A 13,282-nucleotide genomic window follows, 5' to 3' on the forward strand; every position below is an offset into this window, starting at 1 on the left:
CTTGGAGAAACAGGCAAGTGGGCAGTAATTCTTCCCACTCAAGTCCTCTTAATTCTACAAGCTAAAACGTGGTCCTAGCTGGATAAGCAGTGGGGAGCTTACCAGACAGTGCTCGCAATGCCAAGCCACACGATTTTAGCTGGTTAAACCTCAACTGTATTCCAATGCACAATCTGGGATGCCCAAATCTTGGCTCTTGTCAACCTGTGCAAAATACTCTCTGAAATTAGCAAAACAGTGTGTGTCCCTCCAGAGAGGGAGAGAGAAACCATATTCTATTCCAGACACAGGTATCACATTATGTCAATTTCTGTCCTCCTTTAACATCCAATCATTCACTTTCCAGCAGGTTTAGAAATTGGAACCCTTGTTGAAGGGCAATAAGAACAAATGTAACATCACTGCAGGTGAGATAAGCTAACTCAGCCCAGGACACTGGTCAAATCTAGTTAATTTCAAGTCTATATTATTCAATTTCACAATTGACAGTTGCTTCATGTTTTATGCTCCAAGTTGTGTTCAGGCTCATATACTTAGACTTCTCAAAGTGCAGAAGGGGCAATGTAGTACTTTGATCAACTTAGGACTTATTTCAAACACTGCTTTATTTTTGCATATTACATCAATATGTTAATAGATATGAGGTGTTACATTTGGGAGAACAAGAGAAAATATATGTTAAATGGTAAACTAAAAGAAGTGGAACAGCTAAGGCACAAGGGATGAATGTACACACATGTTTAACGGTGGGAGAGCATATTGAAAAATAAATGAAATCCTGGTTACATAGATATTATGAAAGCAAAGGAATTATGCTAAACATCCATAAATCATTTGTAAGGCCACAGTTGGAATAATATGTCTACTTTGGACACTCCACTACAGCAATGATTTCAAGGCCAGAGACTCGAGGAAGTGGAGCTGTTTTTCATGAAACTGAGTGGGTTGACAGGAGATCTGATCAAGGTTTTGAAATTAATAGAATTTTTTAACAAAGTAAATAGAGAACAATTATTTCACCTGATTTCCACAAATGTAATGTAATTACCAAAATGACAAAGGGAGAGATTAGTAGATTTAGGGGGTAATATTTCCTTAAAAAAAATTGATTACTCAATCCACGACTATTTGTGGGATTGCTGTGCAGAATTAGCTGCCGCGTTTCGCCCACAAAATATACAGTCAATTCACTTTACAGTATATTCTGTGAAGTGCTTTGAGACGTCTCAAAGATGTGAAAAGGCGCTATATCAAATGCAAGGATTATTATTTAGTTTTTTTTGTATGAGGGTTATTAGGACATGGTATACCCTACCTAGAATGGAGGTTGAAGCAGACTCCATATAAACTTTTTTAAGAGGGAATTAGATAAATATCTGAAAAGGAGAAATATAACAAGAGATGAAGAAAGAGCAGAAAAATGTGACTAAATGGATAGCTCCATGTACAATTGGTCAAATGACCTCCTTTTCTGTGGCAAATGTGTATGGTCCTACAGTTGATGCTACAAGCAAAGTGTAACAATTGTATTTTTGAATTGTAAATATGATTTAAGAGTTAATGTGAAACATAATGCACATTAATTATGTATTTTTATTGGTAACTATGTTCTATATAACTATAATCAAAGGCTTATATTTGGCCAACAGAAAATGATATATAGCTTTTGCTAATGAATGATTTAAATACTGGTGCAACTCACAATCATACTTACAGATATTCAGTCATTGTAAAGAAAATCCAGTTGTTTTTCCATATAAATGATATGTTATTATCTCGAAAATCCCTAAAACAAATGGAAATAAAATATGTACTGTAAAACATTATATAGACTAAACATTAAGCATATAGAAACGATAGCTAAGATAGTCACCATCATAATTTTAAAAATGTCACATTATAATCTTAAAGCTATTATAGATATCTGAAAGAATATTTAATATTATAACTTGGCTTTAAAAAACTAAATTCTGATAAGTTCAATACAATTTCATATTTTTTAAGAAACCTTTTCAATATTTAAGATTTGTCTCCCAATCTTCCCCCATTCACCCATCCTTCTCTGAAAGTCATCATAACTTATGCTGGGATACAGTTCTGTACCTGCTGGAAATCATTCAGATTGTGCCAAAGTAGTCTTTATATTTGAGACCAGTCAATGAGTAATTATAGTATCAAGCTGTTCCGGTCATTAATTACCCTTTGAGTAAAGAAAACAACCCGGTATCTGGCCTGAAATTGTCCTTTACTACTCTAAACCCATGTCCTCTTGTTTTACAGTCTTATTGCATTCCAAAGTATTGATCAGGATTTACTTTTTCAATCCCATTTAAAATGTTTATCCCTCAATGCATTGTCTTCTCTCAAGAGCCCTAGTTTTATCTTATCAGTAAAGCATAGGAAGTCTGCTAGTTAGATCCAGGACCCAGTGTACCACACTTCTGGTTAACAAGGCAGCTCTAAATTGAAGGATGCCGTGCCACAACAGGGTTCCCCTTTACCAACTTGTAAGTCAAGCTGTGTAGTGACAGAAGATGTTTCTGGCTTCAGACATCAACCTGTCCGCTCCCTCTATTTGGCTATCCTCTCTGCCCTCCACCCTCCCCAATCCCAAACCCCTACCACCCCCCAGCTCGGATCCTAATGGCCCTGACTGTTCAACGTTGGGACGTCCTCCCGACATGAAAGGCTCTTTACAAATGTAATTTTGTATTGTATTGTATCATCACCTTCTAAGGTAAAGTCAAACATCCACCTACAACTACAATTTCAGTAAATTCTGTGAAGCTCTTTGAGACAACTTCTTGACATGAAATGCAACTACCATTAATGATCACTTTACTCAAAGGCTCCTCTTGCAGCCAAGAAAAATTTTGAGGTGACAAGTTGAGCACCAGAAGATGATCATCCTCAATGAGTGACAGATCAAAAGGAAAAGCATCATAAGGTCAATGCTGTCATTCTGTCAGGACAGCAGTGGTCCTGGAGTTGAGGGTAGAAGCGGAGAAATAGAGTTGGGTGTCATCCGCATACAAGTGAAATTGTATTTCTTACAATACAAATTTACATTTTTATAACGCCTTTTACGTTAGGAGACCCTTGACAATTCTAGCATGGTACCCGAGCTGGGGGGGGGCAGGTTGGGGAGAGGTGGGGTGGAAACACGACCAAAGGGTTGTTCATTGGTTGGGGAGTTTTGACCTGTCCCCGATTTCCGGTCCAGGTTGAGGTATTGTGTCCCTGATCAAATCTGCCCTGTCTTGAGTTCAGTAATTTTCTGGGTTATGGGGCAAGTGGGGTGGAGTGGGTTTAGCTATATAAATGCAAGTTGTTGTCGTTCATGTTTTCATGTTTCAAATTGGCTGAGCGCAATCGGCTGCTGTGTTTCACCCAGAGTACACAGTCACTGCACTTTACGGTATATTCCGTGAAGCGCTTTGAGACGTCTCGAAGACGTGATGAGGCTCTGTATCAAATTGCAAGGATTACTATCAGGTCAGGCAGGATCGATCTATGGAGAAAACGAGTCAACGTTTCGGGTCCACAAACTCTCCTGACGAAGAGTCGAGGACCCGAAACGTTGACTCGCTTTCCTTTCTCCATAGACGCTGCCTGACCGGCGAGTGTCCCCCAGCCACTTTTTTTTGTTTTCGTTCCAGATTTCCAGCATCTGCAGTATTTTGCGTTTTGCAAAGATTATTATTATACATTGTATTACATATATATATATATGTGCCAGGATTTGGTTTACAAGATAATACAGTCACCATTTGTGGGAGAGTGGGGGGGAAACAGATCTATTAATACTTATACGTATACACACACACACACACATATATGCATAGCCATGTACACGCGCGTGCGTAAAAGGCAACGCAAACGTACAACACAGTGAAGGCCGTCAACACGTTGCCCAGCATGGTGCCCCTGGGTCCCTCGGGGATGCGGGTCAGCATCGCGGAGCCCGTGGCGTTGGACTGCGTGTCGTTGCGCTGCGACTTGCCGTGCTGCTTGCTCGGGGGCGGCTGGCCGGCCCCGGCCCCGGCCCGGTCCCCCTTGCTGTCGTGCACGTGCGAGCCCAGCGGCTTCTCGGGGTGGCACGACAGGATGTTGATGTAGCAGCGGCACACGGCCGGGCAGGCGGCCGGCGTCGAGTTGCTCTGGTGCAGCACCACGAACGTCTTCTTGGCCTCGCCGCCCGAGGCGGCCAGCAGGCAGGCCAGGAGCCAGGCGGCCGCGACGGATCCCCTCCTCATGGTCGCCGTCACCATCGCCCTCCTCCGCTCATGGCCTCCCGGCCCGGCCGACCCCACCCCCCACCACACCCCACTCCCTCACCTCCCCCCTCACCTCACCTCCCCCTCCCCTCTCTGAGGTGACCAAATCCCTCCTCCTTCTCTCCCTCCTCTCTTCCCCCCCCCCCACCACCACCACAACCCCACCACCCGCGACTGAAACAAAAATGGCGGTGGTGGTGGCGGTGGTGATGGTTCGGGGGCGGGTGGGCCTTTGGAAGATATTTTTCGTCGTCGCTGACTGAGCTAAAGGGGGTGGGGGGGGGTGGAGAAAAAAAAAGGGGGGACGAGGACGACGCTGAGGTGCAGTGCAGTGAAGATGAGGTGAGGCGGGGGGGGGGGAAGAGGGTGGGGCCGGGAGAGGAGGAAGGGGTGGGGAGGGGTGGGGTTTTTTTTTGGGGACACGGCCGCAAAAAAAAATGTCCGCCGCGCGCGTGTGTGCGCGAGGCCGGGCCGCGCGAGCGATTGCCGTTGCCCCGAGTGACTGACGTGGACAAAGGGGGCGCGGCCGCCGTCACACGCGGTCCGCGTGGGTAAAACTGACGCCCCGCCCCGGCCGCTGGCGCGTGGCTCCCTCCCTCCCTCCCCCACAATCCAGCGGGCGGCCGGAGTGAGCCTGTGACGCGTGGCGCTGGGAGAACGGGTGGGTGCGTGCGTGCGTGCGTCATCGCGACAAAGGGAGACAGAAAGTGTGGGTGGGGGGAAGGGAGAAGCCCCGCCCCACCAGGCCCCGTCCCGCGCGCGTCGTCGCAACAAAGGGAGAAGGTAGGGAGAAGCCACGCCCCACGCCCCCAGTCCCGCCTCCAGCCCCGCCCCAGACCCTAGTCCCGCCCCCAAGCCCTGGTCCCGCCCCAGCCCTTAGCCCCGCCCCCAGCCCTCCCCCTAGCCCCGCCTCCACCCTCACCCTGACTTGTTTTATCATTTGACATCTGACAGGGGCCTGAGTGGGTTCCATTCCCCCCCCACCCCCCCCCCCCCCCCCCGGGCACTTTTCGGTCAGCGGAAGCACAGCGTAATTTGTTCGGGTTCACCCCCCCCTCGCGTCCGACAGAGACGTGCGGAAACCCTTCACCACATCTAAGAGTTCCGTGCATCCCAACAACAACACCAAGATTACACTTGTGCGGCGCCCTTTCACGTCGGGGGGGACGTCCCAAGGCGCTGGACAGAGTGCAGCATTTCAGACCCGAGCTGGGGTTGGGTGGTGGTGGTGGGGTGGGGTGGGAAAGGGTGTGGCCGATGGTATGGTCGAAGACCTGCACGTGGAAATTCCAGAGATAGATTGCCGGAATGGAATGCGCACGCTCTCCTTGGAGGACGGGTCCTGCTTACCTAATTCCGGTGAGTATTAGGTGCTGGCTGGCAAGAGCCAAGGCTTGGGGACCCCAGAGTCTGCGGTGGGGTAACTACTGGAGTCTAACCAGTTAAAACCACGTAGCTTGCCATTCAGAGCACTGTCTGGCAAGCTTTCCCGCTGCTTGTCCTGCTAGGACTACACTACCATTGGGGCTTTGGCAGGCAGGGGTAACAGGAGCTGAGTGTGAAGAGTCCTTGCCCCCAGTGCCTGGCCTGGCCTTCCATGTCTAGCCATCAGCAGTTCCTTAGAATTCTGCGGACCCACCTGGCTCAGGAAATGGAATATCGAGACCACCAAACGTTTGGCTCCTTAGAGCCAGTTCACCTGCAAGGAGACCCCTCTTACCTCCTCCCAAGGAGGTGGGCATTGGCAGAACTGAGGGAAAGTCACTTGACCCAAGGAGCAAAGATTGAAAAGGGATAATGTCCTTAATTGGGATGGGAGGGAGTTTCTATGACGTACTTGCCGACGATTAACGTCACGTAAAGAATGAGCGAGAAGTAATAATAATCCTTGCATTTTGATACAAGAGCTTTATCGCGTCTTCGAGATATCTCAAAGTGCTCCACGGAAGAATATACTGTCAAGCCTTGTGGAAAGTGGCGTGACCGCAAATAGAGAAGTGAGCTGGTCCGCGGTGATTAAAAAAAAATCGTCTTTACATCAGCACGTGTTTTTGTTTTTTTGCAGAACAAAAAGCCCAATGTAGTGAGTTGCTGCGGCACATGGCAGCGCGGCGGAGCGGGAGCGCTGTGCCCGGGAGGCGGCGGGCGGGCGGGCGGGCCGGGTTGTGACGCGCGAGGGACCGCGTGCAAGTGGTCACGCGGATAGGTTGGCTGGTGGGCTGGACACAGACACAGAGTGAGAGTGAGTGAGTGAGTGAGAGGGAGGGGGGAAGGAGGGAGGGAGGGGGTGGGGTCAGCGTGGGAACCATGAAAGGGGTCAGAGGGGTCGGCAAAGCGGTGACGTCACAAAGAGAGCGGCGCAGCCGCTGTTGGTGCAAACGACCGAAGGGGGGGGGGGCAGTGAATGAGCGGTGACGTCACAAAGAGCGCGCGCAGCCGCTGTTGGTGCAAACGACCGAAGAGGGGGAAGTGAATGAGCGATGACGTCACAAAGAGAGCGGCGCAGGCGCTGATGCTGCAAACGACCGAAGGGGGTGGGGGGCAGTGAATGAGCGGTGACGTCACAAACAGAGCGGCGCAGCCGCTGTTGGTGCAAACGACCGAAGGGGGGGTGGGGGCAGTGAATGAGCGGTGACGTCACAAACAGAGCGGCGCAGCCGCTGTTGGTGCAAACGACCGAAGGGGGGGTGGGGGCAGTGAATGAGCGGTGACGTCACAGAGAGAGCGGCGCAGGCGCTGATGGTGCAAACGATCAAAGGCGCCACCGTCCATTGTTCAACTCGCGACACGGCGTTCCAAACGTTGTTGCGGCTCAGCCTGGCCCGCGGGCCGCGCTCACTGACTGATTGGTTGGTTGGTTGATTGATTGGCAGCTGCGGGGTCAGGGTCGGGGGTGGAGGGGTCGAGGGGCGCGGCCTCTGCCGAGTGCAAACTCGGCACATCCACAAAAGCAAAAGGGGACTCTACTCCTCTCTCTCTGCAAAGCGAACGCGTCAAAATGCAGCAGCGTTTTATTGTGGAGGGAAACGTGGCTTTTTCTCTCTCTCTCTCTCTGTCACTCACTCACTCCGATTCTCTCCTCACACACACACACTGCGGTGTCTCTTAACTTTCTTCCCTCTCACTCTGTGACGCACTGGGAAACTCTGCCCTCTCACTGTGTGACTCTGTGAGAGACTGATACACTCTCTCTCTCTCTCTGTCTGTGTGGGGGTGTGTCTCTCTGTGTGTGGGGGTGTGTCTCTCTGTGTGTGGGGGTGTGTCTCTCTGTGTGTGTGGGGGTGTGTCTCTGTGTGTGGGGGTGTCTCTGTGTGTGTGGGGTGTCTCTGTGTGTGGGGGTGTCTCTGTGTGTGTGGGGGTGTCTCTCTCTGTGTGTGGGTGTGTCTCTCTCTCTGTGTGTGGGGGGGTCTCTCTCTGTGTGTGGGGGTGTCTCTCTCTGTGTGTGGGTGTGTCTCTCTCTGTGTGTGGGGGTGTGTCTCTCTGTGTGTGGGGGTGTGTCTCTCTCTGTGTGTGTGGGGGTGTCTCTCTCTGTGTGTGTGGGGGTGTGTCTCTCTCTGTGTGTGGGGGTGTGTCTCTCTCTGTGTGTGGGGGTGTGTCTCTCTGTGTGTGGGGGTGTCCCCCCCCGGTCCTGGTGTGATGGGGCTGAGGCAGAGCCGCGGCGCTGATTGGCTGTGTGATCGGAAGGTGACGCGCGGTGGGGCGGGTCCGGCGGCAGCTGTGAGCTGATTGGCTGAGGCGGTATGTAACCATGTTGCGGCACCTGGTGCTGAGGAGCGGCTCCGCACTGCGGCCCCGACCCCATCCCGCACCGCGACCCCGACCCCGCACAGGGTAAGTGCAGCCCCTCCCCGGCCCCGCACCGCCACCCCGACCCCGGCCCCGCACAGGGTAAGTGCAGCCCTCTCGCCGCTTGTCAACCCCCCAACTCCTCCCTCCACAGGGCTGCGGGTCATCCGGAACTCTGTAGCCCGTGTCCTCTCCCGCACCAAACCCCGTGACCCCCATTGCCACCCCCACCCCCCACCCCCCGCCTTGGGACTTTCCCCCCCCCCCCCCCACCCACCCTCTGGAATTCCATCCCACGGTCCCTCCTTTGCCCCCTTTCCGTTCCCGAGACCCCCTCTCCTCGACAGTGCTTTCGGTCACCCTCCACCCCTCCTGATCCCAACGGACCGCTCGGGCGCTGATCCCTGACCGCCGTCCGGTGCCCTGGGACGGTCCCCTCCCCCCGACGTGAGAGACGCGACAGCCCTGCGATTTGTCGTCGCGGCCGTGACTTTTTTTTTTTCGGTCACTTTTTTTTCTTTTTTTTTTAAAAAAAAAACACCAAAGCGTAATCTGTCATCGACAGGTTTTCCAATCGGATCGGTGTGTTTACAGCGACAATGAATGAGCACAGACGGTCGTGTCAGTGCCTGATTTACGTTTCAGAATAATCGGGAGCCAAAGGGTCACACGAGCCCAACATTACACCGGGAACGTTGGAATTCCCTTCCTCGCTCCCTTCGCCTCGAACCCTCTCTTCCTACCTTCGGGTCCCTTCTGAAGACCTTTCTTTTCGACCGCGCCTTTGGTTCACCTTCCTCTCCCCGCTGGCTCGGCCCCGGGATCCGTTCCTGTGAAGCGCTCTGAGACGCCGTCCGGGGCGGAGGCCGCTGCATAAATCCCAAGTTGTTGTAGTTGAACATGAATACATTGGCCGAGTAGTATTAGGGTATAAATCTGTTGGGCCGATGAAATCCCAATCTAGTTTCAGAATAGAAATGCCCAGATTTTTCTCACCCCAAAGTGTAAGACCATCGGTACTGTGGGCAGTAGTGCCGTGTGATCTGCTCGCGGTAAACGTGTGGCTGGATTGCAAGTGATTTTTTTTTTAAAAAAAAAAAAGCTTTATACCAAGTACTTGCAATTCTGTTTGTCAGTGAAATCTCAGATCCAATTTAAAAATTGCACTGTCCGAAAATTTCTCCCCCAAAATGGAGAATCAACAGTGCTGTGCGCAATAAACCAAATGTATTTCCTCCCTCCAGATTTTTTGGAAGAAATACGAGCGCAGCAGCAGCAATGCCGGAGATAAACACGCAGGACCTGGATGAAAAGCAGGTCCAGTTACTGGCTGAAATGTGTATCCTCATTGACCAAGATGACAAAAGGATCGGGGCAGACACGAAGAAAAACTGCCATCTTAACGAAAACATTAGTAAAGGTTAATGAACTTATTTTTGATCTCGAGTGTGCCATGCTCGAACACGCATTTGGGATTCGCCGAAGAGTTTACTAATCTGACACTCTTGTTTGCGTTCCAAATTCTGCGGAGACAGCTGGTGTGCGCTTATGCTAGCAGCCAGTGGCTAGCAATACTACATAAATCGGATTTGATTTGCACTCATTGCAATTTCGCCCACAAAACATAGTCAGTTCACTTTACAGTATATTCTGTGAAGCGCTTTGAGACGTCTCGAAGACGTGATAAGGCACTATGTCAAATGCAAAGCATTATTACAATAGACGACAGCTTCAAAACCATCTTGTTCAAAATATTTAGAGATCGAGTCAGCTCCTGGGTTAATTATTTTGCACCGAATTTTATTTTTTAATCCTCCAAGCAATCACACTCCCACCTTTTTGTCCCCGTCATTCCACCAAACGTGAGGCTGTTCAGTCAACTGTGTGCCGTGGTTGTGGTGAGTGGGAAAAGAATAACTGATTGGGTCGTTCAATATGATCTCCTAGGTTTGCTGCACAGAGCGTTCAGCGTCTTCATCTTCAACACCGAGGGTAGACTTTTGCTGCAACAGAGATCTGATGCCAAGATCACTTTCCCAGGTACAGTGTAAACGCTTGATCCGCAAGGCAAAACAATGTGATGTTTTCAACCTTGATTCTTTGGGTTGTCCTTAAACGGTCGTGTTATTTGGTTAGCGTTGCAAACATTAATTTACGAAACGGTTTGGGATGCCCTCCAACGCGAAATTGTCATTAATTATATTGGCTTTTACAATTACATTTTGACCCTAGGGTGTTAACCATATATGCGTGAGATGTACAATACATTACTGGGCTGGCAAGAGTTCCATCTGTCTTGCCAGCCCTCTTTGCCCCCCCCACCCCATTCAATTACCAAACTGAGTGGTGCTATATGGCAACTGAAGTCTCTGCCTTGGGAGTGAGGAGATAGAGAAGCAGGCCGACTGCTGACCTGGAGGAGAGATGGCTTCAGGCAGAGCGTAAAGGTGCATCTGGATCAATTGCACTTTAATTTTCTTTCAGGCTGTTTCACAAACACATGCTGCAGCCACCCTCTCAGCAATCCCACGGAAGTCGAGGAGAAAGATGCTGTTGGTGTAAGACGAGCAGCTCAACGGCGGTTAAAAGAGGAGTTTGGAATACCTGTGCAGCAGGTAAGCAATGTTGCGAACCATTTTACACCATTTTGTTTTATGTTCCCTGCCAAACTCACCCCAGCCACCATCAGTAGCCAGGCTTTCCATCCCAGTGTGTCTCCCGATTTGCTCCCTTCCTCCTTTAAGACATGTCAAAACATACCTGTTTGTGCTTTCAGGCATCTTTCCCACCACACCCCATCCAGCATTGTTGAGTGCTTTTCTCCTGACGTGATAGGTGCTATATAGATGTATATTGTATTGGTGTGCGAGGCTGGAAAAAACATATTAGAAACTAACTTGGAAACGCTTGTAAATAATGAACCAAGATTTTCCAATTCATTTGTAAATGTTCCTACGGTGCTTGTTTGCCTACTGCTACAGAGATTGCATTTATATAGTGCCTTTTGTCTGTCAACAATAACAGCCACTACAGTAAAATCAAGTGAAGCAGTCGAGACATTGATCCATGTGAGGTGCCATAACAAATGCAAGGATTGTTATTTTAAACCCCTGCTCTGTTTTCAGTATGACTTCAAAACTGAATTGGGATTCTATTTGACGCCACACCTTTTTACATCTATTTTAGGCGAATGTGGCAGCCAGTTTGCACAAAGCATCATCTCAGATGAAGCCTCAAAGGTGCAACTGATGTTATCTCAGTAACTGTTGGCCAGAACGCAGAAACTCCCTTTTCTGTTCAAATAATGCAATGGCACCTTAACGTCCACCCAAGCAGGCAGGCGGGACCTCAGTTTTTATCGCCTGGTCCAAAGGATGACACCTCCAACAATGCAGGACACCCCCGGCAGTGCATTGGAGAGTCAACCTAGATCCGAGTTCAAAGTTCCGACATGGGGCTTGAACCCCCACACTTCCGATTCCAAAGTGAGGGTGCGACCAGCTGAGCCAGGCTGACAGTAAATAGATTATTACAATTGCTATGTTTTGTGAAGTAATAATTACTGGACACAATTTGGTGGTGTAGGGCAATTCTTGGGCCAATATTCTCATTTTAGATGCCTTTGTTTCCTTTATCGTAGAATAATACAGCACAGGAGGAGGCCATTCGGCTCACCGTGTCTGTGCCGGCTCTTTGAAAAAAGCTATCCAATTCAATCCCACTCCCTCGCTCTCTCCCCACAGCCCTGCAAACTTTCACCCACAAAATATACAATCGATTCACTTTACATTATATTCTGTGAAGCTCTTTGAGACATCTCACCAACATGGTAAGACTATATCAAATGTAAGTATGATTTATATTAACATTCTGTCTACGTTTGACCCAAGGTCCCCCCTGAAGAGATGAAATACCTAACCCGGATTCACTACAAGGCTCAGTCTGATGGGATCTGGGGAGAACATGAAATTGATTACATAATCTTCATGCAGAAAGATGTTACTTTGAGCCCCGATCCCAATGAGATCAAAAGCCACTGCTATGTAACTAAGGAGGAACTGAAGGACCTGCTCAAAAAGGCAGATAACAACCAAGTCAAGATCACACCATGGTTCAAACTAATTGCAGATACCTTTCTTTTCACATGGTGGGACAACCTTCACAATCTAAAAAAGTTCATAAATCACGAAAAAATATACCGGATGTAATGTTTTCAGCGCACCTTAATTGAAGTATTAAGCAGAAATCTAAGTAGCAGTCGATGTTCATTAACAGCCTCGTCTGAAACTCACCTTTTTAAAAACTTTTACTGGATCCAGATACCTGTGTGGTGTGTTCAAATCCAGGCTTTACTTTTTAATGGGCACCAATTTCTTGTGATTAACACCAAGGTAGAAGAAAAAAAAACAATGTCTTGTCTATATCAAAATGTTAAGTTGAAATCAAAATGCTATGAAGAAAGTGTCAATTACTGGTCCTCACCTTCAAAGTCCTCCATGGTCTTGCTAACTCCCTACCATCCTGTTCGCTCCCTCCGCGCAGCGGGCTCTGGCCTGCTTCACGACCCCCACTATCGGTGGGTAGGCCTTCTGCCACTCTGCACCCACTCTTTGGAACTCCATCCTGCAGTCCCTCCGTCTCGCCCTCTTCCTACGCCACCTTCAAGACCCTCCTCTTCCAACATGCTTTCGATCTCCCTGCATCCTCCCCCACCCTGACCCTCGGCTCAGGTCTGAAACCCTGTCTGTCCAGGCCTTGGGATGTCCTCCTGACGTGAAAGGCGCTATACAAATGTAATTTTGTTGTTGATTCAATAATGCCTTTTGACATATGGAGACATGTCCTGTATAGTATATTAAAACTTATTAATTGAAATTTTTGAAAGTCCGCCAGTGTGGTCCTCCACAAATGTTTTTGTGGTTTTGATGCCAGTTTACCTTTGTTGAAAGAAATAAAAAATTTGATATCACAAACTAGTTCCTGGGAAGAGGGGTTTATGAATAATGACAAAAGGAAGTATTCCGGAATATGTCAAATGCGAGTCAAGCCAGTCACGTAGCTAGGAACTCCAGAGTTAGTATATGCCATAAATCCCACTTATTTAGTCATAGTTTTGGTAGTCCATAAAATTGCAACCAGGCTTATAACACGATAGCCAGCTAGCTGCATTGTTTGAATCCCAACCAGAGTTGAACCGAGGTGGCAGAGTTGCAATGGTG

The 13,282-nt window shown here is 48.9% G+C and overlaps 2 protein-coding genes across 6 annotated transcripts in view; one reads left to right on the top strand and one right to left on the bottom strand.

Moving 5' to 3' along the window:
* Nucleotides 1–4,335, bottom strand: part of LOC103183618 (leucine-rich repeat-containing protein 37B-like) — a 29,466-nt gene extending 25,131 nt beyond the window's left edge. For all 3 annotated transcript variants that reach the window (XM_007901206.2, XM_007901205.2, XM_007901203.2), the window contains exons 1-2: nucleotides 3,886–4,335; nucleotides 1,715–1,786 (exon numbers count right to left, since the gene is read on the bottom strand). In XM_007901206.2, the coding sequence (XP_007899397.1) occupies nucleotides 1,715–1,786; nucleotides 3,886–4,271 (458 nt within the window). In that variant the 5' untranslated portion in view covers nucleotides 4,272–4,335. The remainder of the gene's footprint in view (nucleotides 1–1,714; nucleotides 1,787–3,885) is intronic.
* Nucleotides 4,336–7,858: 3,523 nt separating this feature from the next.
* idi1 (isopentenyl-diphosphate delta isomerase 1) lies at nucleotides 7,859–12,628 on the top strand. Of its 3 annotated transcripts, XM_007901200.2 has the most exons (6): nucleotides 7,859–8,079; nucleotides 8,131–8,165; nucleotides 9,308–9,483; nucleotides 10,011–10,103; nucleotides 10,548–10,678; nucleotides 11,954–12,628. In XM_007901200.2, the coding sequence occupies exons 1-6, from the start codon at nucleotides 8,026–8,028 to the stop codon at nucleotides 12,269–12,271; spliced, it is 807 nt and encodes a 268-aa protein (XP_007899391.1). In that variant the 5' UTR covers nucleotides 7,859–8,025; the 3' UTR covers nucleotides 12,272–12,628. The 3 variants fall into 3 exon arrangements, with proteins under 3 accessions (XP_007899391.1, XP_007899392.1, XP_007899393.1); XM_007901201.2 differs by lacking the exon at nucleotides 8,131–8,165 and having other exon boundaries at nucleotides 7,859–8,108; XM_007901202.2 differs by lacking the exon at nucleotides 8,131–8,165 and having other exon boundaries at nucleotides 7,859–8,015.
* Nucleotides 12,629–13,282: the final 654 nt, after the last annotated feature.

This window comes from Callorhinchus milii, unplaced genomic scaffold (assembly GCF_018977255.1).
Source record: "Callorhinchus milii isolate IMCB2004 unplaced genomic scaffold, IMCB_Cmil_1.0 Scaffold2, whole genome shotgun sequence".
Taxonomy (NCBI): Eukaryota; Metazoa; Chordata; class Chondrichthyes; order Chimaeriformes; family Callorhinchidae; genus Callorhinchus; species Callorhinchus milii.